At 35.6% G+C, this 24,683-nt stretch overlaps 4 protein-coding genes across 5 annotated transcripts; 1 reads left to right on the plus strand and 3 right to left on the minus strand.

The window, feature by feature from the left end:
* Positions 1 to 462: 462 nt before the first annotated feature.
* Positions 463 to 9,504, plus strand: LOC8258020 (alpha-1,4 glucan phosphorylase L isozyme, chloroplastic/amyloplastic). 2 transcript variants are annotated; one of them, XM_002526039.4, is made up of 15 exons: positions 463 to 827; positions 1,267 to 1,505; positions 1,594 to 1,695; positions 2,007 to 2,183; positions 2,310 to 2,585; positions 2,947 to 3,218; positions 4,311 to 4,428; positions 4,510 to 4,938; positions 5,047 to 5,199; positions 5,931 to 6,059; positions 6,335 to 6,571; positions 7,440 to 7,516; positions 8,376 to 8,562; positions 8,801 to 9,001; positions 9,190 to 9,504. In XM_002526039.4, the coding sequence occupies exons 1-15, from the start codon at positions 608 to 610 to the stop codon at positions 9,304 to 9,306; spliced, it is 2,934 nt and encodes a 977-aa protein (XP_002526085.2). In that variant the 5' UTR covers positions 463 to 607; the 3' UTR covers positions 9,307 to 9,504. The 2 variants fall into 2 exon arrangements, with proteins under 2 accessions (XP_002526085.2, XP_015579024.2); XM_015723538.3 differs by having other exon boundaries at positions 467 to 827; positions 1,270 to 1,505.
* A 413-nt stretch (positions 9,505 to 9,917) lies between these two features.
* On the minus strand, positions 9,918 to 12,374 carry LOC8285040 (zinc finger RNA-binding protein). The gene is made up of 2 exons (XM_002526040.3): positions 11,869 to 12,374; positions 9,918 to 10,720 (listed from the first exon to the last, which is right to left on the minus strand). Exons 1-2 carry the CDS (start codon positions 12,202 to 12,204, stop codon positions 10,172 to 10,174), a joined length of 885 nt encoding a protein of 294 aa, XP_002526086.3. The 5' UTR covers positions 12,205 to 12,374; the 3' UTR covers positions 9,918 to 10,171.
* A 2,134-nt stretch (positions 12,375 to 14,508) lies between these two features.
* Positions 14,509 to 17,288, minus strand: LOC8285042 (zinc finger protein 600). The gene has a single exon (XM_002526042.4). The coding sequence runs from the start codon at positions 16,825 to 16,827 to the stop codon at positions 15,094 to 15,096; it is 1,734 nt and encodes a 577-aa protein (XP_002526088.1). The 5' UTR covers positions 16,828 to 17,288; the 3' UTR covers positions 14,509 to 15,093.
* Positions 17,289 to 19,316: 2,028 nt separating this feature from the next.
* Positions 19,317 to 23,810, minus strand: LOC8285043. Its single transcript, XM_002526043.4, has 3 exons — positions 23,249 to 23,810; positions 22,194 to 22,338; positions 19,317 to 21,598 (listed from the first exon to the last, which is right to left on the minus strand). Exons 2-3 carry the CDS (start codon positions 22,327 to 22,329, stop codon positions 20,334 to 20,336), a joined length of 1,401 nt encoding a protein of 466 aa, XP_002526089.2. The 5' UTR covers positions 22,330 to 22,338; positions 23,249 to 23,810; the 3' UTR covers positions 19,317 to 20,333.
* Positions 23,811 to 24,683: the final 873 nt, after the last annotated feature.

A 24,683-nucleotide genomic window follows, 5' to 3' on the forward strand; every position in this document is an offset into this window, starting at 1 on the left:
AGAAAAAAAATTAATAATCTTATTTAAAACTAAAGTTTCTTTAGACTTAAATATATATTTTAATGTGGGTAAAATTATAATTTTAATTATAAAGTTGGATCAAGTTTTAAGCCATCTGTATAAAAAAGAAAAAAGAAAATCTTAAAACCAGCAAATCACATTGCTACAAATGTACGATCCATGCACATTTAAGTTTAAAAATATCACACTCTCTTCTTTCACTCCACTATTACCGAAAGCAGCACTAACCTTCGTGTCTCATAAATCTCGTCCAATCAGAGATCGACACATAATCCACAACATTTCATTCAGAGGTCACGAGGACTCGGATATCCGGAATACTGTTATGAATGACAGAGTATCCGAACTCAAAGCTTTTCAATAATGGCAGAGAGAAAATGGGCTTGTGAATCGACCGCTTTGGCGCTATGAACGTGGGCCCTCTTTATTATTATTATTATTATTATAAAACCGTGAAGTGAAAAGATCGCAAAGTTATTTTCTCTACCATTGCACTCTCAATGATATAGTGTTATATATATGTACACACTACTCTTATTATTCGATCATTGATTGAGAGAGCTAGAGAGAGTGCGAGAGAGAGAGAATGGCGAGTAGCAGTGGCACTGGTTCGCATTTGTGTCGAAGTTGGCAATGTAGCGGTGTTTCGAGATTTGTTCATTTTGGTGCTAAAAGCAGCAGCAAATGGAGATCGAATCTGTTGTTGATTCGAACCTTTAGGTCACGCCCTGTTTCGACGTCGTTTTCTGTTAAGAATGTGTCCACTGAGCCCAAGACCAAAATCGTAGACTCACTCTCCCATGAAGGTGCGTCTTTTATTGTTATTTTTTCTTACATGATTTTGTCTGATTTAGGATAATTCTCTTTTCGACTTAGCGTATTAATGCTTTGGATGTCTTCATGTTTTGAGTTGTTTTGTTAAGCTACTGATTAATCAATGCATGCTACTTGTTTGATGCTGACATGGTAAATTTGCGAATTTCATTGTTGCTAATTTAGCTCTCAATTCTATAAGCCATTTTGGAGTTCTTTTCTTCTTTAAATTAATCTAGAGAGACAAAGAGATTAACTTTATGTGTTATTATCTATCTCATCTCTCTTTCCATGTGAGAAAAAAAAGAAAGAAAAGAAAAACCAAAGCTTCACAGGAATCTTCTTTTCCCTAAATATCTGCTTCGTTGTGTTGTATTATAGTAAATATCATTAATACTGCCCATAATTGTTAGATTTTTTTTTTGGTTGTAGCAGCGCCAAGTAACCGGAGTCTTTTTAATCTGGATTCCTCATCTATTGCCTCAAGTATCAAATACCATGCAGAATTCACACCATCATTTTCTCCAGAGCAATTTGAGCTTCCAAAGGCTTTCTTTGCAACTGCACAGAGTGTCCGTGATTCTCTTATTATAAATTGGAATTCGACATATGAGTACTATGAAAAGTTGAATGTGAAACAGGCTTATTATATGTCAATGGAATTTCTACAGGTTTGTTATGATTTCCGGTTTTGATTCCTAAACTTAATAATTTACTGTCTACAAAGCATTATTGATTAATAATGATATCATTTTGTAGGGTAGAGCATTGCTGAATGCAGTTGGTAATTTGGAGCTGACTGGCGCTTATGCAGAGGCTTTGACCAAGCTTGGGCACAATTTGGAAAATGTAGCTCGGCAGGTAAGGTTCTCTTAGCTATTTCAGTATAAGTTACCTGTATCACTGATTAAGACATAATGTTGGTATATTTTGCTAAATATTTTAAATTAACTCACTAGATCTGAAGCTCAATTAGCAGGCTCACAGCCTTATAGTGTTAAAGTAGTTTTCATTTTTCCTTGCTATTTTGAATTGCCTGCTTTAAAGCCCCCCAATTATTTTATCTATTAAATGATCTATAGTTACAGGAGAAAAATGACACCGTGTCTATATGCACTCATATAGAAGTAGGTGTGTTTAAAGAGCTAAGTTCATTGGTCAAATGATAATAGGAGCCTGATGCTGCACTTGGAAATGGAGGTCTTGGGCGACTTGCATCCTGCTTCTTGGACTCTCTGGCTACACTGAACTACCCTGCATGGGGTTATGGATTAAGATACAAGTATGGCTTATTTAAACAGCGCATCACAAAAGATGGTCAAGAGGAGGTTGCTGAAGATTGGCTTGAGGTATGCTTTCTTTTAGTCATTATCTTTTCCTTCAGGTGATTCCTTTAAATATGTCAAGGAGTTCATAAGCTTATCTGGAGTTTCTTTGGTTCTGTTTCTACTAATTATTAAATTTTCTTTCTGTAGATGGGCAATCCATGGGAAATAGTGAGAAACGATGTGGCATATCCTGTAAAGTTTTATGGCAAGGTAGTTTCTGGATCGGATGGAAGAAAGCACTGGATTGGAGGAGAAGATATAAAGGCTGTGGCATACGATGTCCCGATACCAGGGTACAAAACTAAATCCACTATTAACCTGCGACTTTGGTCAACTAAAGCTCCAGCAGAAGATTTGGACCTGTCTGCTTTTAATTCTGGGGATCACACTAAAGCATATGAGACCCTAGCAAATGCTGAGAAGGTGGGAATTTGCTATATTGCGTTTGCTACAGAGTATTTAGATATTCTCACAATTATGTTCGCTATTCTGTACAGACTCTGGTTTAATTTGACCGGCAAAGAAATTGCATGTGCATGCATTCCCAAAATTAAATCAGCATATACATTGTTCTGGTTCTTGTTTGCTGCATAGAGTCTCTTTTCTAATTTACGTTGTTTGGTATAGGCTAAAATTGTGTTCCTTGTTTGTTCACATTTTAGGTGCTGCATCCTGCAGACTAGTATACTTTATATCAAATTTTACCTTTTTCATTCTTCAACTTCTTTTGTAAAACTATATAACTTCAAAGGGATATCATATCAATGCTTTCTGTTAACACTAGATTTGCCATATCCTCTATCCTGGGGATGACTCGGTGGAGGGCAAGATTCTTCGGTTGAAGCAACAATACACCTTATGTTCAGCTTCTCTCCAAGATATTATTGTGCGGTTTGAGAGAAGATCTGGGTCACATGTAAAATGGGAAGAATTTCCTGAGAAAGTTGCAGTTCAGATGAATGACACTCACCCCACACTCTGCATCCCAGAGCTCATGAGAATTTTGATGGACTTGAAAGGTTTAAGCTGGAAGGAGGCCTGGAATATCACTCAGAGGTAAGCTGTTTAATGTTTGTTTGAACTACACGTATTGTAAGGTAAGGTACAGCATCAAAGGATTATTTTATTATACTGCTTTTCTTGTAACGTATGCACTATGAGAGGGTTATTATTGGAACAATTGAGATAATCAGTAGAGAGCTGGATCTTTGCTAATAGGTCTAATAGTACCTGTTTTATTGTTCTGTTACTTGGTAGTGGACTTAGGGGCCATTGCTTGGGAGCAATAATAAAGTCATGGGTCCCACAACCCCACTCCCCTCCCCTCAAATCTTACACACAACACATAATGGTTTAGCCCGAAGTCTTTTTTTTGCAGCCATTTCATGCAAGAATGGTCGAAAGTGAGACTTTATTTGAATTCTCCAGCCCAAGATTCCAACGGGCATATAACTGAAAATTGACTTTATCAGTGGATTTTGTCTATATATTAGTATGAGCCAACTAATATTTCCAGTATCCAACAACCGAGAGACAACACATCTCTGATAGATTTTTTCGGCTTTATTTAGAAAGAGTTCTTTTGGTCATGTCTGTCAGTGGATCTCATCCAAGCACTTCTTCTCAGCAGTTCTCTTTTCTTTTTTTCTTTTCTAGTCCAGCTTTTCAAGTGATAAAAAAAAACTGAAAAATGCAGTGCAAACTGAATTTTTGTCTTTCATTTTTCATTTTATTTTTTCCTGTCTAGACTGACTGTTTGGCATTGGCCTTTCTTCATCTCAGCAGAATCATTTGGCTTTCTGTTTATTCAGTATTTCAGTAATTTGAAAAAGCTAGAAATATGGAATTCGAAATGGATATCCATTTTGGTTCTTTTTCCTGCTGTTTGTTCCTTATGTAGTACTTGCTGTTTTCTACTCACCTTTCTAGTTGTTGGTTCTCTCTCCCTTTAACTTCTGTAGTTTGGGAGTTACCTAATATATAAGTTGCAGTACCTATGTAGTTGGGAAAAAGGAGGTGAAATCTGGATTTCTTTTGGATTTATTTCTTCCTTTGCACACTGGCTTTTACTATTTGATAAATTCTTTTGCAAAATTTAGATTCAAGTTTTATAGCTTGTCACATCACATTCTGTCAATTATGTACCAGAACTGTGGCATACACAAATCATACTGTCCTACCAGAAGCGTTGGAGAAATGGAGTTTGGATCTTATGCAGAAACTGCTACCACGACATGTTGAGATCATAGAAATGATTGATGAAGAGGTAATACTGGATTTGTTAAACAAAAAATTATTTCATTGGTATGTTACCATAATTCTGAATTATCCATTTCCTAATGTACAGCTTATACGCACCATTGTTTCCGAGTATGGTAGAGAAGATCTTGATCTACTGAACAAAAAGCTTAAGGAGATGAGGATTTTGGAAAATGTAGATCTGCCTGATGCTTTTGCAGATTTAATTATTAAAACCAAGGAAAGTTCTGCTGCTTCTACTACTAAAGAACCTGAAGACGCTGATGATGAAATCAAGCTGGTTAATGAAAAAGATGAACTTGAAAGCAAAGAGGAGTCAGAAAACAAAGATGAAACAGAAAGAAAAGATGAACTTGAAAACAAAAACACTCAAAAGAAGGAAAAGGCAGTGGTGGAACCACCACCAAAGATGGTTCGTATGGCTAATCTCTGTGTTGTAGGTGGTCATGCAGTTAATGGAGTTGCTGAGATACATAGTGAAATAGTGAAGGATGAAGTGTTTAATGTATTTTATCAGGTATCTCCTGCTTTAAACGACACTACTGGAACTGTATGGTTTAAGTGCCTCTCCAAATTATTGCGCAAAAAGCTTGTATCTTTAACCTCTCTGCTCTTATCCTGGCAGCTGTGGCCTAAGAAGTTTCAAAATAAAACAAATGGGGTTACACCAAGAAGATGGATTCGTTTCTGCAATCCAGATTTGAGTAAAATTATTACTGACTGGACTGGCTCTGAAGACTGGGTTTTAAATACTGAAAAGCTGGCTGAACTGAGAAAGGTAATTTACCATATCCAGATTTGTTATTTCTGAATGTATCTCAATTGGTGCACTATACAATATTAGTTTTCTAAATTGTTCACACAAAACATCTTTACCTGTCTTTTATTTTTAACTTTATTGTTGTAAGTTGTAGTCTTGTCTTGAGTATGGCAAGGAAAAATTGTTGGTCGAGAGATGTGTCTGACCTTTTTGTACAAAATTTTCTTAATGTTAGAAATCTTCAGATTTCTATGGAAGAGAGGAAAACTCTCCAGGTCTATTAAATTCTAAGGATTGCTTGTCCTAATTATTTCATTTAGAAATCTCATAATTTTCAAAATGATGTAAGTGGCCATGATGTACATATTACAATGTTAACAATTTGGTTGATGCCATTGAACTTGAGAAGAGTTTCTATGAAAAATTCAGTGTTCCTGTTTTGTAAAAGCTTTAGAGTTCTTTAGATTGGCACTTGGATGATGGGGCTGTTCACTGCGTATGCTGCCATAATCCATATCTTTTTGTCATAGAACTTTTTCATTGAACTTTCTGATGAGCTACCAACCCATAAGCATTTCCCATTTTTTAAGAGGCAAGATATATTTCTTGCAGAATTAAATGTGTGGTCCTCTCTTGAAATCATCCTCCAGTTTCTAGACCAATAAAATATTTGATAATGTTTGTTTCATTGTTTTGATTATAACATCACTGCTTTGCAGCTTAATCAAAGTTGTCCAATTTGTATGTAGTTTTCTGATAATGAGGATCTCCAAACCCAGTGGAGGGCAGCAAAAAGAAGCAATAAGATGAAGGTTGTACAACTAATCAAAGAAAAAACAGGGTATTCTGTCAGCACCGATGCAATGTTTGATATCCAGGTAACATTATTGAGGTTGAAGTCCATACTCCTATGAATATGACAGTGTAAGGCATCATCTATCCTCGTAAATAGTTGAAATACAAGGAATTTCAGATGAAAAACAAAGTTAATTATGTTGATATATTTACGCTCTTCAGAAAGGGGAAAGAAACTGATGAGAATTCTATGCAGGAAGTCAATATAAATAAGAAAATTTTTCAGCTTGCTTCATTTTATTTGTTCTTCGTGTGAATTTGCAATTGCTTTATAGTTGATATGAATTGTTGTGTTCAGGTGAAGCGTATTCATGAATACAAGCGACAACTGCTGAATATTCTAGGAATTGTATACCGCTACAAGAAGATGAAAGAAATGAGTGCTGCAGAAAGGAAAAAAGAGTATGTTCCAAGAGTTTGTATATTTGGGGGAAAGGCATTTGCTACATATTTACAAGCCAAGAGAATTGTGAAATTTATCACAGATGTTGGGGCCACAGTTAATCATGACCCTGAAATTGGTGATTTACTTAAGGTATGGCTTGAAACTGGATATTCTTAGTAAATCTCATTCGATCCTTTGCATGCTCATATCATGCTAATTACAATATTGTGTTGAAATGCTGATGATTTACTGATAGTTCACATTTTTTACTTTAGCTATTGTGGTTTTCTGGACCTTCTTGATAATGTAGCCCTAAACCAAGTAAAAATGGAGGAAGAAATTCATGTATAGGATTCAACTATATTTGGAATGACAATGCTATTGTCTTTTAGTTTGTACAATCTTCAAGTATTTGGTGCTGACTAATAGTTCAAATCACCTTCTAGAATAAGTCAATTATCGTGCTGGATTTGTAAAGTTTGCTGGGATGACTCATTAGGTAGCATATAGGATGGATCGGAAGTTCTAGGTTCAAATTAAGTTATTCATAATATGCTCTGATGAATTGCAATTCTGTATTTTCTCAGGGATGAGACTACAGAGTAAAAAAGCTGATACTTGAATAGAAAAAAAATTCAGTTTTCTCAGACATTGTCTGCTGGGTTTATTTTCTGCCTTAATATTGGTTTTGTGAAACATTAAACTCCAAAGGCTTCTTTATGTAAATGTAATCAGACCACTTGGCAGTTGGCACTTGCAAGTTGCAATGAGTTTCATTATATCACCAAACAGAAATGTTTACTGCTGCAGATTGTGCACGTTGCCCCATATTGGGTGGATACAAGAATATAAAAGAGTTTATGTAATGTAAAGGGCAAACCCATTAACGTGACTTAAGTCATGCTAATGGTCCGGCACAAATTAATTTGATTTGTTCAGGCCTGTTTTTATTTGTCGTTTGTTACCCTGGACCATGGATTTTGTCATTTACATTTTCATTTATCTTTCCAATTCTTAGGTTGTCTTTGTCCCCAATTACAATGTTAGCGTTGCTGAATTGCTTATTCCTGCAAGTGAGCTCTCACAGCATATCAGGTACTTCAATTTAGTCACACTGCATTTATTTGGCGTTTGAGTTTTTGCTGCATAGGTTTTCTTCTGGGATGATATGTTATGGAGGTGGTTCCAAAAGTGCATCATGGAACTGCCTTACCTTGAGCACCTGTGTTTTATACAAGTTTGGTGAATCTCTGCTTAGACTTGATGCCTGGAGCTGCTAAATACTGGTTTTAGTAGTTTTCACCTAGGCTGAAGCATGGCTAACACAATGAAACTTGCACTCTGCAAAATTTACTTGCAATATAGTGATTTAAAATCAGAAGGTATACCTAGTGAAACTTGCGACCCAGGTTTTTGTATGTATAAACTCTTAGTCATGAAACTTGCTTTGGCTTTACTAGGACACTGCTTTGCATAAGCTCGACTGAGCTTAGCCCCACTGAACTTTGTTTCTTTATTTGTTCTAATAAATTAATCATTAGATGCCTGACTTCCTATCTCATTCTTAGGATGTTGAACTTGTCAACTGCTGGCATTATATAAGATTAGCATGTTTAGATTGTTGAAGAAAAAATTCTTGTACTTTCCATTATGCATGTCTTGCATATAGGTTTATTTGGGGTTCTATGGTTGAGATTGTAACCTCAAGATTGTTCATGCCTTTATAAAACATAGTCACAATCACTTCAATCATAGGTGGTCTGCTAGTTGTGATAATCTCACCAGCTGTTATCAAGCTTTGCACCTTCCAAAGGTGCAGTCATATTCATAAACCAAATAATCAATGACAACCCCTAGGACGTAATAAATGAAGATGTTGGATAAATGTTTGATTTTCTTTGATTCTGCAAAGAGCTTTCCTGGTGGTCACAGCTATTTGTCCCTTGCCTTGTAGTACCGCTGGGATGGAAGCCAGTGGAACCAGCAACATGAAGTTTTCAATGAATGGTTGTGTCCTAATTGGGACCTTAGATGGAGCCAATGTAGAAATACGGAAAGAAGTTGGAGAAGACAATTTTTTCCTGTTTGGGGCTAAAGCTCATGAGATTGCAGGGCTGAGGAAAGAAAGAGCCGAGGGGAAGGTATACCAACTGAACCACATTACTATATTGATGTTCTGATCACTTCCCAGCATTGAGTGTTGATTGAATGCTATCATGATCAGCAACTAGGTTTCGAAAATGCAAGCAGCTTTACGTGCATTAGACCATTTAACATTAAAAGTACCAACAAAAATAATGAATGGATAATTATTGCTTTCTTCATAGTAGTTTGTTTTTAGATAATTAACTTCTTAATCTTGCAAAACTCTTAATGCAGTTTGTTCCGGACCCACGTTTTGAAGAAGTGAAGGAATTTGTCAGAAGTGGTGTTTTTGGAACTTATGACTATGATGAACTGTTGGGGTCTTTGGAAGGAAATGAAGGTTTTGGCCGTGGTGATTATTTCCTTGTTGGCAAGGACTTCCCCAGCTATTTAGAATGCCAAGAGAAAGTAGATAAAGCATATAGGGATCAGAAGGTGAGTAAACATTTACTTTATGATTTCCTTTACTGTTGAATCACAGATTGCCCACTTGTCCATCAGATAAATATGGAATTATCAACTTTGTGGATTCTAGTTCGTCTCCTTTTCTTTTCTTAAATTTTAAATAAATTGGGACAATCTTCCTGTACGTTTGTGTTCCTGACATTTGTAATTGGTGGCAGAGATGGACCAAGATGTCAATCATGAATACGGCAGGTTCATACTACTTCAGCAGTGACAGAACGATTCATGAATATGCGAGGGATATTTGGAATATTGAACCTGTCATACTGCCATAGTATTAGTAACTACTTCAGAGTTGATGATGCCACAAGCTGTAGGACAGACTATCGTCTTTGGTTATCACTCTGTAATAATCTTAGGACGAGTATTGTCTTCCAGAAATAAATGCGGTTCAAATAATAAAATAATCACAGAATCTATATGTAATTCTACGGTAGCAAGAATAAAGAAATGAATAAATGTTGAAACTCTCATTCCTCCATAGTATGTATTGTTTTGAAGCTCATTTATCTAATCATTTTTAATGCTACCCTTAAACCGTTGCTTGGATTTTCAAATGAGTCGAGTTTATCTAACCACCCTGCTGGCATGTTAAAGAGTGCTGCTGTGGTGAAGTATCTCACATTGCTCAAGTAAGTTAAAAGGGCTTGTAACTATATCTTGATAATGCTTAATTCCAATTCTTACCAAATTAAATTCTAATCAAATGGATTCCCTGTATGAATTTAGTTACTTTAAAAGGTTTCTCCAACAATGTCACTTTCACCATTGATTTGTCACACTGCTTTTAAATTTCAATATTGCCAATTAGACACCAGTTGCAACTTGATCTTATTGAAAGTATTTGGAAGATGAAATAGAAACATGAGATGTGGAACACTAGGTATCAAGTGAACCTGAGTCTCAAAACCTGAGGATTTAGGATTATCATGAAGGCCAAGTGCCTAAAATTTAATGAATGTGTCCGAGTGTCTATACAGGGTAAACACGAATACTTCTGCATGAAATTCTATAATTCTCCCAATAAGTATCCGTCTAAAACAGGTAACACCTTTGAAGGGAAATATGGGCGTTGTAAAGATTGAATCGCTCAGAATAAGTGCTAGGTTCGCAAACTTTGATTCCAAGAACTTCAAATGTTTAGGTGGCAGCAACCATTTTCACTCCATGTTTCTTCAGCATTGCAGCATGCTTTCGTCCAGCAAGATGATAATTATACACGTTGTCACTATTGCACACCACATTACAAATTGCACATACTCTAACTGCCTCTTGAGCTGCCCCACCTTCAACAATTTTTCTTCTCTTTGTCTCCAGATCTTCTAGTGGCACAGCTACTTTCTTCTTACTCCTTTGTACGCTGCCAGTGTTGTGCTTTTCAGGGTTTTGTTGTGGTCCAATTACTGGATTATGTGTCCCATATGAAGCACTGGGTCCAACAAGAGCTTGCTGTAATCTCTCCACGTTCTTCTTGTGTTTCTTTCCCAATTTATGCTGGTCAAGTACCTCCTTGCTGTTACAGTCTACCTTACAAACTTCACAATACGCAGATTGGACGACCTTTATTTTCTTTTGTCGCTTATTTAAAATGCCATTTCCCTGAATCTGAAATGTGAAGTTAGTCCATGCACTGGTCCCTGATTGGGCAAGAGCCATCTGTTCTGTCCCATCTTGAGGAATCGTGACACTCTGCAGATGCAAGCAGACATTATTTTGTGATGAATAACATGAAATATTGGTATATAAAACAAATATGCAGACAGATGATATTAATCATCTTTATTCTCTTCTTTTTTGTTCCCTTTCGAACTATTCACAACTGCAGATCCAGGGGTAATCTTATAAGAACAGTTTTTCTCATTAGCTCTCTTAACAGGTCATGCTTCCTGTTAGCTTTCTCCATATTATTTCAATTTGCTTTACCACTTCAGTTGACTTCATTTACGCTCTACTTCCCTTCCTTTCTCTTACTACCACATGTAACTCCCCATTCCTAGGGATTGACTTGTCTTGTATCCAATCGATTCATGAGTTCCCATAAATCCATATCGCCACCCAAAGACTCTTAATATTAGAAAACCTTCTACAACAATTTACTTGCAAAAATAAAACAAATAGCTTAAACAAAGAACAAAAGATTTACAAGGAAAAGTTAAAAGCAGCATTGAAAGTGCCAACTTTCTAGTTAAGCAGTATAAGTTGGTGCTCATTGAGAGTCTGTTCTACAAAGAAAGCATAAAAAATGTGTCTCATGCATAGAAAGGCACTCATTAAGAGACATGCTTACAATAGAATTTTAAAATATGAACATACATAAGCATATTCCTATCTGTTGTGCTGACAAAGATGATTATGTGAGACAGTATGCACATAAAGAGACAATCTTTTTAATCAGTTGCAGATTTGGAAGGATGAATCCTATGCTTAACTTGGATCTGATCACTCAATTTAGAGAGAATAGTTAATATATAGGACAAGAGAAATCATATTACTTATGTTAATACAATTAAAGGAGGTTCTAAATGATGCAGCTTTAAATAGAACAAACTATTACGGAAAAAGGAAAACTGACACGAGCACTAAAAACTCTTAGTGTAAGCAGCTGAAATTAATAGTCTTTGATCAATATATAGGTATAACAATTAAGAACTATGCCTAAATACATAAATATTCAATCATCAGAAAATGCAGACACTGACATGTTTATAAATAAAACAATGTAATTTCATAATCCAAAAGGCAAATACACAACGTTTTCTGTTCAATACTCAATAACAAACATTAAAAAAAACTTATTTAAAATAAATAAACGAAGTACAAGAAGACGAACCACTTACAACTGCGGCTCCATATCCAGCCGGGTCGGATCCATATTGCCGAACAGCCTCCTTCGCAGCCCAATTCTGCAAATTGGGATCCAAACAATAGCCGGAAGCAGAAGCATCGACCTGCGTATAAGACAAAGCGTGGCCCTGCTGTGGCAAGGAGGTTACGGAGGGGTAGGAGTCGACCCCAGGAGGTCGGAGCTCGGTGGAGGAGGGGTCAGTGTAGACATGTTGGAGTTGGAGAGAGAAAAGAGGATTAGGGTTTTGGAGATAGAAAGAGTAGTATGGGTCAGCAGTAGTAGTAGTAGTAGTAGCTGGTGGTGGATTTGAATTAGGGATTGAATTCATTTGGGGATTTTAAATTTTAATGTATATATAAATATATGCTATATTTTTTTCTTTTTCTGTTTCTCTTGTGCTTTGAGCAGAAAGAGAGAGTGAGAGACGGTTAGTTGCGTTCTTCTGTTAAACTACACCAGACAGACAGACAGACAGACAGACAAAGAAACTATAGCAACTGTTTCTGCCATTCGGGTTTTTACTTTTGAAATTTTGCAAATAGGTCCATCTACTAATTTTCTTTTTAGCTTATTTATTACTATTATTATTACTAATGTAATACACCCTGTTTAGACAATATTTTTATAAATAAGAATTGATTATTTTTATTAAAAAGAATAGTATAGTTAACCCAGTTTTATATCTGCTTGATTAGCACTGGGTAAAACATAAAGATGAGCAGTCAATGGAGGTGTAATTTTTACCTGTGAATTTTTAAATTGGCTGGGGGACATGGCCTTTTGGTGACTAAACAAACAACTGATGTTAAACTTGGGAGAAGAAGAAGGATCAACTGATCAGGAACCTGACTCATACCCATGTTGAGGGACACGCCATTGTATGAACTTGGGGTTAGCTATCACTAGCCTTCCCCAGGGGCTCGGGTTTGAACCCAGACTGTCGAACCGGCTTTAAATCGCGAAGACTGATTTGGACTGTTTTCTTCTAACCGAAATCTCTAGCTAAAATAGAAAATGTTATTTTTAATTCAAAAACCGACAGTTTCGATTTCAAAAAAAAAAAAAGGATAAATTTTCACTTATTTAATTTTATTCGCATAGTTTGTTTAAAATATTTTATTTTTTTATTAATATTATTTTTTATGTTGGTTAAAACCAAAACCATAAATTAGAATCCATCGATTCAAAAAGCCACGAAAACATAGACCGGGATAGGTCTAGCTCCCACCTGTAACTTTTCTCATGCAATTTGGTAACACTAATTCTAAAGAAACTAATAAGTAAGCAGTAGTCTCATTCTGAAGTCACGTTCAAGTCAAGAAACATAAATAGAAAAACTTTTAGCTAATATTTTGTGCCAATTCATTTCCAGCTTAACACTGTCACGTTCTTTTTATTTCTTAAGAAACTTGTACAACAGTGTCACGTTGTAAGGTAACAAAATTAGGAAGTAGATCTCCCTTCCCTTAAATGGGTCTTACATGTGAGCCTCAACTCAAGGAACACTGTTGTCTTTCTGCCTAAAAGAAAATAATAAACAACAATTCTCAGGCATGCACATGGCTTCTCTGATTCTTAATCATGAGCAATTTTCTTATTTCCTTAATCCATGGCAGACTGATTTGACATCCTTATTTTTCAGTCTGATGCAGACTGTTGGGGACTTTATATCTCTAAAATAAGTAAAATTTAGAGTGGAGACTGATTCCTATAACCCACTTCAATTGGTTTGGAATGAAGATTTGGCTGAGCGGAGTTAGAACTCTCCAATTTACTAACCTGGAAACTAATTTAGTAAAACCAATGTGAACATAACACAGGTGTAGGGCCACCAAGTGTGTATAGTTAATCGAGTTCGAATTTAGAAATTAGATTATAAATAGATTTGAATAAATTAATTTTCTTAATCCATAAGTAATACAAATAAATATATTTATTTAAATTTGAGTATTATATATATATAAATAATTTTTATCATTTATAAAGATTGAATTATATTTTAAAATTGAATTTATTAAAGGTAAAATACACCTTTGAATTTTTCAGATTTATTTTATTTTTATTTTACTTTTTAACCATTTTATTTTTATGTTACCCATGTCGAAGCGCGCGGCACAACCCCCACACAGTAGAAAAGTAGTGGACCCTTAGCTTAAAGATATTTGCACTATGGAGAAGATGTGCCTTCTGCTTGGAGGAAAGTGTCACTAGAGCATCCGTCAAAGTGGGCACTGCACAGAGGCAGGAGGGCCATCTGCCTATTTAGCATTGCTCTACAAGTATCAGTTGCATGAAAGCAACCTTTAGCCTAATAAACACTAAGAAGAGCTTGGTGTTCTTACAAGTTTGATCTGTTGCCTGTTGGGTACAACCGAATGTTTTTAAGGCTATAAAGTTGTTTAGTCCTATGCAGCCTTATTAATAATAAACTAAGCAGGAGATATTCACCTTTGAGGTCAAGGCAAAGGCTGCTTTACCTAGCTGCCAGGGAGCATAAGAAGATTGTTCATAAGATGTTGAGAAAGAGGGAGAGATGTAAACAATATAAATATAAAAATGCAATACAATTTATATACTTGATCATATAATATACATAAAGAAAAAACAAAAAGAGAGCAAGAAATGGCTAAGATGGACAGAGAATTTGAGATAATATGTCATATGTATGTGTTAGGTGACTAAACAACCACCTTTAGCTTTAGATAAACAGATACTATATGTCATGTACAAAGTTTAATCATTGTGATTGTCACCATGCTTCTCTTTTTTCCAACTCCCAACTCAAATATTTATCTTCTAGATTGAACAGAAGCTAAAGTACTGACATCAGTTAACCCTCAGCAACAGGGAAGAAGAGAGAAAAAAAAAAAAGTAAGTTGCATTTTGTTTGAACACTTTGGTACAAAAAGAATGTGAAGCCAAAATTGGATTTCAACCTAAGGTCAATAAGTTTTGTGTTTCTACTTATCTCCTCCTATTGACTTATCTGTGAGAACACTAAAATGCAAAAAAAGGGGGGCAAAATAAATCCTGTTTCAGTATATCAGAATTCCAAATGTAATGCAGCAATGGGGTTTCGCCAGTTCATGTACAAAAGAAAGATGTGTAATGTAAGAGAATAAACCAGAAGAGGGCAGTTGTCAGCTAAGCTATTAGCAGCAACTTGAACATGAAAAATCAACAAATTCTCCACTTGTTTGAACTGCTTCCGGTTGCCTTAACTAGCAATAACATCCAATAATGGCTCGTGCTTGTAGATGGTTCCGGTCCAACATGACTTGAACCCAGCTTCATCATTGGACTCTGTATCAATCATCGCAGGGAGATTAATATCAAGTGCTTCACATATGCCAGGAACTTCTTGTTGCATTGCCATATTCTGCTCTTCTTTGGCTTTAGCAGGATGAGCCCTCTTGTGACCCCCTAAAGCTTGGCCTGACACAAATAACTTGGAGCAGATAGGACATTTATGCTCCTTGCTTTTCTTCAACTGATATCCTGTAGTAGTCATTCCATCCTCTTCCTGCTCCACTGAATTCTTGATGCTATCAAGCTTGCCAGCCTCGCTTCTGGCATCACTCTTTTCAGGAAAACTATTAGTCTGGATACCCTCCTGGCAGTTATCAATCTTCAAAGCAGCTGAGCTTTTTGATGTTCTATGTAAGGTTTGGTGACCACCAAGTGCCTGATGAGTGAGAAACATCTTGCTGCAGATCCTGCATTGGAATTGGTTCTTCTTTTTAGAATCATCAAAATTTGCAGTAGAACATATTATTTCAGTGCAAGAATCCTTCCCCATCTCAGCATCAAAAACAGCTTTCTTGCTTGGAGTATAAATCACGTGTTCTAGACTAGCAAGATCTAATCCAACTTTTTCCCTAGTTTCTTGGCTCGAGTGTGATTCAGTGGCGCTGCTATCCATTTCAACATGAATTACCTTCTCTACCTCAGTATCACATAATTGCCAGTCACATTCATCCCCTACTTCTGGCCTCTTGGAATCGGCGGGCTGGTAAGAATTCACAGTGGAAGATTCCAATTGGATCTTCTCTTCCTCAGTGCACGCCATATCACGATCACAGTCGCTACCTTCAGAGGTCTTATTCTTAGAATCTGAAGCACAAGAATCAAACTTCTCGACTCTTTGTTTCTTCTTCTTGACAAGCTCATCACCATCAAAAACATCAATTTCGCCGTCACTACTCCCCATTTGCTTACTCTCGTCTAAAGGTTTAGCCTCAAATGACAAAGAATCAGTATTCATGGACTCACCAACCGATTTGAACTCACCCGACTCATATACACCCCTAGACAACATCATCAAACACAGAGCCACCTCTTCAACTTCATGCTCAATTTCAAAACCAGATACAGATTCATTCAAGCTTGAGAAAGAAGAATTAGGAGAAGTAACCTTGCACCTTGTTCTATTAGATCTCTTTCTTCTCACAAGATTCACAGTCTTAGCATTTGGTAAAGCTATTACAACCAAGTTAGGCCCTGGACTAGTTCTTGATTCATTAGAGACCCTATTCTTTAGAGAATGCAACCTCATGTGACCAGTGAGAGATCTTACTGTCTTGAACCCTTTCCCACATTCTTTGCAACGAACTCCATTCCTTTCTTCAACTGAGTGATGCCTCATGTGACCATGAAGAGATCTTGCTGACTCAAATTGTTTGCCACAAACTCTGCACTCCACGCTTTCTTGAACTGATAACAAACTATCATCATTATCATTCAAGAATGAAGATTTCCAAGATTTCTTCGGGTTTTCTCTTAGGCCATAACAACCTTCATCACCCATATTGCTGTTTTCAAGAATAACATCTTCTTCGACTGAATTTCTAGACCTGTGAGTCCTCATGTGACCACCCAAGATTCTTCCACTCAAGAAACTCTTGTTGCATAGCTTGCAGACATGGCGTTTCTTTTTTCGATCTTCCTCCATTTAAACGAATTTCACTAGCCTAATAAAACAAAAGAAGATAACCCAGATCACAGAACCAAGGAAAACCTCAATTTTCCAGGAAGAATGAGAAGATTTTTCAGTCACATTCCCTGGAAACAAACACACAAGAAACTTCAAGAAACAGAGGAATCAATTAACGAAGAAGACCCAGATTAAAAGATCTTGATCCGTCAAAAGAGACAAAAATGGAGATAGAAAATAATCCAGAAAACAAAGCAACCTCTGTTTGTCACTCTGTCTCTACACTGGGTAGTTGTTGAAGTATATGCGAAAAGCGAGATATTGAAATGGAAATGGCAAAATTGAGCACGAATAGACCCAACAAGAAACAAAGAGTGACAGAGGAACTGGAAGTGTGTTTTTTTTTTTTAAAAAAAAAAAGGAAAGAAGAAGAAGAGGAAGAAATACTTGCATGGAAGTTAAGCTATAAAGGTATAGACTTTCACTCGCTTTGGCTTATATACAAGGAGCTCCACTACTGGCTTGCATTTATTAATTTGCTAACAAAATGGGTATTTCGGGAACAGTGAAAAGAAAAATGTGCAATTTCTTTTGATGGTTAATTATTTTTGTTAACAGGAAAGTCTCATTTGTTAGAATGGATATCTTGATCTGGAAGTAATTTATTGCAGCTAAAGGTTGTTTCCCTTTTCAATCCTTGTCGCTAATTGTACACTCCAATGACTATTCATCCAATGGCTAGGATTGTCCCATTCGAGGCTTAAGCAGCATACAAATCAAATGGTAAATTCCTATCATTTTGTACTTCTTAATTTTCCTCTTTAGCTGGATTTCTCTTTTATTTATAGAGATTAAACCAACTTAAACTCAAGACTTCTCTGTATTGAATGCGATACTTAATATAGTGCAATGAAATAAACTCATGGTATGGCTTGATGTTGTCATCTAGGAGGATATGAATATCACATGCATATTTATTTGTATTACTTTGTCAACATAGTTATACTACTTTGATATGATTCTCGAATTGAATGGTTTCCTTGATATAATTCAATATTAGAATAACATGCTAATTAGTCTAAATAACATGACATGAGGTCGTCATTACTATTATTATTATTATTAATTGTTGTTATGACTCTAGGGTACGAGGTAAGAATTGGAGAGAAGAAGGAAAAAGCCAAGAAATCAATATGCTAAAGAATTTTGTTGGGTCTGGTGGTTGTCTTCTCACATTAATTTCTATGGTTAAATCATAAAAACATTGCAAGGATCTTAGTAATCTGAAGATATATATATATATATATATAAATATTTATTTTATAAACTTGCCATTTTCTTACTCAGTAGTATGATAGTTCAATCAGTTATTCTTTGTCTAAAGTATCCTTAATTATTTTGCAAGGTTCTGTATTGGGTCTTCTCTGTTATTTTAATCCAGAAGAGTGTTTGGTAACCACACCCAACAGCTGGCAAACATGGATCAGATCCGAATGCTGGGCTATCATTTACATCAACTAGAAAAATTAATGTCTTATGTTCTTCTAATTATACTATTTCCTTGATTGTTTCCACGTATTTTGCTGGCTTAAATAGTACTTTGCTCCCTGAATTTTGTTCTCAATGGTCAATTAGTTCGGAAATCAACTTTTTCACCGAGTTACTCCTAACTTGCCAATAATCAACCTAAATGTGTCACAAATATTACTGCATAAGGTAGATGCTTGATAAAATCATAAATTAATATTTTTCCAATATTTCTCCTTCTGCCCTTTTCTTTCATAAAAAGTAGTCTGAATTTTTCTTTGCTTTCCAACATTATCTTTCTTTTCTCTGTTTTTTCATTTTTCTTTCTTGTCACCTCTCTCCATGCACACTAAAAGTCTTCGTCTTAATTTCCTTGTTTTGATCTATGCCAAATAATTTCAGCTCATAAACTGACTACTTCAGTAATTATAACAACAAGAATGTAAACAAAAAGAAAAAGGAAAGGATGCTATTGCTTTTAGTTATGGACGTTGCTCCCCACCTCTTTGTTTTATATAATGAAAGAGCATGGAATATTATAAAAGACTAATAACTTAAAAAATTCAAATTTTTGCAATAGTTTATTATTTTGGCTAATTTAGCCAAATTGAACTACTGATCAAAATTAAATAGCGGAAATAGTAACATGAATACAACTTAAAAAATGAAAATCAAAATTAAATAATATGTATAAATAATATGATATTAGAACCCATCAATTTGAATTAGCATTTATATCTTTGCTCATGTTGCTTAGATTTTTATGGCTAAATTGATAATTTTAAGAAATTTAACAAAATAACAAAGTTTTGTAAGGATTTAAATTATTCAAGCTATTAGATCTATTATAAATTACTGTTTAAATAATATCGGCCGAGCTTTTTTCTTCTCCTACTATGGATTATACTAATTCACGTCACTTTCCTTCCAAAGTTTCCTATCGAGAATTGGATCTAATTAGCTACTTTTGTTGAAATAAATGGACCAGAAAGTTAATTTCTAAGTAGATTGACAAAAGAGAAACAAAGTCCAAGTGGAAAATTACTGTTTAAGCCTATTTCTACTGAGGACATTTACTTAATTCTCGAAGAAGCTATGAGTTGCAGTCTATCATATAGAGAAGGAAATGCTTTGCGGCTGTACTTGTATGGCATTTTATCCTAGTTCACTTCTGTTTAATCATCGTCCATGTCCATGCCCCTACAGGTGCGTTTCAAGTATGTATTTATGCTAACAGGAAACCGAATTAGAGTCCAGACCCTCTGCTTGCCAAGTCACTAGGTAAAGAATAGGAAGACACATCAACACAAAGAAGTTAGACAGAACTCATGGCAATGCCCCATCCTTGCTCCGTTGCCCCCTGACAATTTGTCATCTTTTGCTGAAATTGATACCAGTACAACCACGAAAGCAATTTCATACCATAGTAAGGCCAAGAAACACAATCAATACTGACTGATAGACAAACCACATTTCTATTGAGATAATAATGAATAACAATAAGACCATTTTAAGAGCTAATGCACCCATAATATTTGGGACCCAACTCCATTGCATCCTCTAGCTTTCTCACAGTGGGCTAATCACTTCGTAGCTACTACTTCCACGAGCCTCGTCTAAACAGAGGAAACAGGAAAGTCATGCTACACAGATTTGCAACTGCCAGCTTGGCCATTCCCATGAGAGTTCCTTTGGCCCATCCATGGAAATCAACCATCCCAACTGAATCCCAAAAAGGCCTTGAGATTTGATGCCTGCCTACCAATTTCAACTCAAGAAATCGTATGATAACAATCACACATCTCCACTATAATTGACATCACACTACTCCATCAAACGCCATGTCCATCCTTTTCTAGGCAAGCCTCTTTATTCAAGCTTCTGATGGTAACAGGAATCCTTCCTTCGCGTACCATGGTAGTGTCCAAGCGTCAACTGCAGGGGGTTCATATTCCCAGCATCCTCTTTGCAGCCATTAACAGTGTGCTCCCTGAGTATCACTCTTGACTGGAGTGTCTTCCATCTGTTTCTATATCAAGTGCACCACCACAGTCTATAGTTTCTCGCTGATACTCATATGATGTGCATGAGTCATCTTCAATATCACAATCATTTCCATTGCTGCAGGAAATCCCTTTAAAAAGCTTGAAGCCTTTATCGCGGACACAACCAACAGTGGAAACACCAACATGCGCTGCTGAAACATCATCTAAGTCTCCCTCATACTCCTCGTCCGTTGCAACTCTCTGAGTATCATCATCAGCACTCTCTTTGGAAGCACCGATTTCATCCTCATCCTCAACATGTTCATTGCAGTCATCAACATGATCTTCATAGTAAGCAGTGGCTTCTCGTCCGTTTAGAGATTCCACTGCAGAATCTTCATCTTCCTCTGCCACTCCAGCATCACTTGTTTGCCACTCGTCATTATCACTGTCGATGTTTACTGGATCAAACCTATTCTGCTCGAAACGCTTCCGAAGCATGAAAACATTAAAATAATAACTGACGAGCTCTCTTTTTGTTCGTGAAGGCAATGCTACTGACAGATGGTCCCAGAAGTTTCTACCCAGTGATGCCGGGTTTGCTAGAACTATGTCATGAAAAATTTGCTCTTCCTCTTCAGTCCAGTTCTTTGCAACACATTCCCCCATATCATAGAAACCCAGCCCCTCAAAGATATCCTTCCCAAGGTTCTCCCTAAGTTTCAGCCTAGCTTCCATGATATGTTTTTTCACACAATCAATAGACCCCTGCTCAAGGCAGCTACAGTTAGTTATGGTGCTTTCAGAACTATGGCTTGCAGGTACTTCCTGTTCCGGCAAAGGAATAATACAAGTGCCCATCAGCCTCTCCTCATAACCATCATCAACTATAATGCTAGAGCTGGATGATTGTGCAAGGGCAACCTTAGGATTAGACTTATCTAACTGATTAGAAGAGGTATTTGAAACCCCCTCCCAATCTGGTACAAAAACTTGATGCTCAGGCCCAATAGAAACTGGCTTCCGAAAAGGATAGTCAAGACATGAAAATGCCTCATCAGGTTGAAATAAAGCCCTTAATTGGTGTCCATGATCGAAATATTCTGGGAACAGTGAGAGATTATCTGCCTCGAGAATACCATTGTTGATCCATAAGAAATGAGGGAAAGAGCCAGAGGCACCATTTTCAAGGTTGTTGCCCTCATTTGAAACTGATATGACTGGATCACTTCCAGACCTCCCAAAATCTTGACACTTATTAAAACTGTCCTCACCGTCTTCATAGAAAGAACAAATTGATTATTAACTAGATGATTTAATATCATCAATTTAACCATAATATGAATTGTATCTGATGCAATTAGTGGAGCACAAGCAAGTGTCAAAGAAAACTCAATTTTAGAGATCTGTGAGCCTAGAGATAAACTTTCAAAAGAATTTTCTGGCAGCACATGAGACAGATTGGCTTAGTACCAATTCACTGCCCATAACATCGTTAAAACCATATTAATTATGGTTGTGAACAAACACCCCCAAAATGAAGTTTGCAAACTAGAGATTGATCAAATAAAATTGAAGCCGAAAACCAAATTTTTAGCTTATACAATACCTGAATTGCCTTTAAGTCCCAATCACTTGGACAATCTATATCACATATAGTCAAATGACACGAAAAATAAAACATCTATTATTGAATTTAAAAAATGCACTTGGAAGGCCACTTTCAACATCAATAAATCAAATAGGCCATGCTTCCAATATATGGAGTATGAACTGCAAATTATAGCTAAGTTTGTAAGACAATGCAAATATGTCTCATTTCTCCAAATTAATCCATTTACTTGTAAAACAAAATTGTCAATGATTCATTACCTGGAATCATAGGTTTTGAGTAAGCATCATCAAGTGGGAGAATTGGAGTAAGCTGATCAATGTGTTCTAGATGTTTAGAGTGCTTACGAGCGACCACATAAGAATCATCATCAACAAAAGGCCGTTTGTGGATCATTTTTTTTCTCTGAAAGTAACGAATTTTATATTTTATCACCAATCAGAGACACAAAAATGAATGAAATGATCAACAAATCAGCAGCAACTGAAGTGCACATGAAATGCGATAATTGTATAACCACAAGTTATATTACTCTATTCATCAGAAAAATAAAAAAGAAAATTTGAGCCATCTGATCAAACCATGTATTTTTAATCAAAGACAAACTACAAAGTTAACACCATAAAACTTGGTTCTTTGCCTTCATTGCTGTCTTAGCTAACACAACAAAGAATAACTAGCAATTTAGCATCAATTGAGCTGAATCACTGTCGGTATCTATTAGCTTCAGCACTTGTATGTAAAATTTGGCATATATTCCCACTAAGACATATATTCGCAACTTATTACTTCCCTAATCCTTGCATATTCTAGATAAAAGAGTGTGTCCAACAACTGATGGGAATATAACTTACTCCCTTAGCAAAGGTAAGCTAATATATATGTGTGCATCCAAATACACCCGATAAAAAAGGGATGGGTAGTAGCCAGACTTACTGACAATCAAATGCCACATCAAAACTATGCTATTACTATGTACTGTACTGTAAATTTTTCTTTTAAGGAAAAAAAAAATAAGACAAGAAGATGATAGCTAACAAATTCCAAGACATTAAATTTATGGCCAAGCATTGTATAAATTTCACTTCCTAATGTCAAAATTCCTTCCAATTTCATCTTCCTAGTTACCATTTTCTATTGAATTCAAAAATTGCAAAGAAAGGTCTTAAAAACATACAAGTAGCGAAGATAATAAAAGAAATTATGCATGACAAAATAAATCTACAATTTAAATCATCAATTCACATAATAATAATAATAATAATAATAATAATAATAATATCGCATAATTCAGCTAAAAGAAACGTAAATGTACCTAGAGACACGCCGGTGCAAATCGATAATATCAATTGGATTGACAAGACGATAAATTGGAACAAAGTTCGTCAATTCAAATTACAAAATCGAATAATAGATCCTGGATTTTTCGTTCAATTTACAGAAAAATCAATATCAATTTTTTTTAATTTCGTGTTTACAAATCGAAAATATATATGTAAAAAAAGGAACGAAAACTCTCAAAATTTCAAAGAATTACTTAAAAAATTAACCTGACCCAGAAAAATTAACACCATAAAAAGCTAATATACAAGCTTAGATTTGAAGATCTAAGAAAACCGCTCTTTGTAATATCAAATTGTAATAGATCTACAAAAACCCTAACCCTAGAAATGAATCGAATCTCCGGCAAGTGATGAAACTATGATCAATAAATAGAGGAAAAAGCGAATTGAACAAAAAGCGAATCGATTTGAAGAAAGGAAATGGATATCTAAAGAATTTGAGAGAAATAATTTTGAAGAATGCGGATCGAAGAAATGGGTAAAGTCAGGAAATGATTTATAGGAAATTTAGGGGTTGTGTTCGGTGATCCGAGGATAGGAACTTTTGGCTATGGATGCTCCGTGAAGATATTTGAATTACTAAAAAGGGAAAGAATCTGATGAAATTTACGTGATTTGCCACTTCAAGGCACTGGTATCTTAAGGACAGATTTGGAAATGTATCTTGTCTCAAGTACTTTTCTTTTTAATGTTGATGTAGGAAACCCTTAATCAACACGTGGAGAATAGTGAATGGGTTAGGAGTTACTGAGTTCCGTTTATGGCACGTGGAAATAGTGTGCTAGTTTGTGCAGAAAAAAGAGTAAATAAGGCAGTCTTTGGGTAAAGGTAGGAAAATGCCTATCGGCTTATGGTGTGTGAAATAATGAGTTTATATTAGCATCCTTGAAATATCTTAGAATTACAATTAAGATTATTATTTCTTTCAAATTACAATTTAGTTATGCTTTTCTATTTTCAATTTTTAGAAATTTCAGTCCTTAGACAAACCAGCAATCGCCATTATGGCAAATGGACAATATATATTAAAACTCTAGCTGCCGCTTACAGAGACCTTTTTCTGTAATTTAATTTTTTACTGTTGACGGTAGCTAACTTCAACTCCTTACTCTTTATTCATTATTTTTTTTTATTTTTTTTTATAAATTAAATTTATTTATATAAATCAATCTTAATGATAGTTTTTATAAGTAAAAAATATAATTGGCCTTCTAAAATATGTTGATTCACCATCTCAAAATGGTAATCTTTCTCCCACCGCATGGCTGGTCTCATACGCCATCATTGTATTGGTTTGTATATTAAAATCTCATTACAATGGTACTCTATATAGAAATAATCTTAATGCAGTGATAAAAAATTACGATCCCAATTTGGACTAGTTATAAATAGAAATAAACTCTCTGT

This window comes from Ricinus communis, chromosome 5 (assembly GCF_019578655.1).
Source record: "Ricinus communis isolate WT05 ecotype wild-type chromosome 5, ASM1957865v1, whole genome shotgun sequence".
Classification (NCBI taxonomy): domain Eukaryota; kingdom Viridiplantae; phylum Streptophyta; class Magnoliopsida; order Malpighiales; family Euphorbiaceae; genus Ricinus; species Ricinus communis.

Coding starts and splice junctions, on each gene's coding strand:
- LOC8258020 (XM_002526039.4), top strand. CDS start 608: ATGGCGAGTAGCAGTGGCACTGGTTCGCATTTGTGTCGAAGTTGGCAA. Junction 4,429..4,509: donor TAGAAATGATTGATGAAGAG/GTAATACTGGAT, acceptor CCTAATGTACAG/CTTATACGCACCATTGTTTC. Junction 5,200..5,930: donor AGCTGGCTGAACTGAGAAAG/GTAATTTACCAT, acceptor ATTTGTATGTAG/TTTTCTGATAATGAGGATCT.
- LOC8285040 (XM_002526040.3), bottom strand. CDS start 12,204: ATGAATTCAATCCCTAATTCAAATCCACCACCAGCTACTACTACTACT. Junction 10,721..11,868: donor CTGGATATGGAGCCGCAGTT/GTAAGTGGTTCG, acceptor TTGCATCTGCAG/AGTGTCACGATTCCTCAAGA.
- LOC8285042 (XM_002526042.4), bottom strand. CDS start 16,827: ATGGAGGAAGATCGAAAAAAGAAACGCCATGTCTGCAAGCTATGCAAC.
- LOC8285043 (XM_002526043.4), bottom strand. CDS start 22,329: ATGATCCACAAACGGCCTTTTGTTGATGATGATTCTTATGTGGTCGCT. Junction 21,599..22,193: donor CTCAAAACCTATGATTCCAG/GTAATGAATCAT, acceptor CTTTCTATGAAG/ACGGTGAGGACAGTTTTAAT.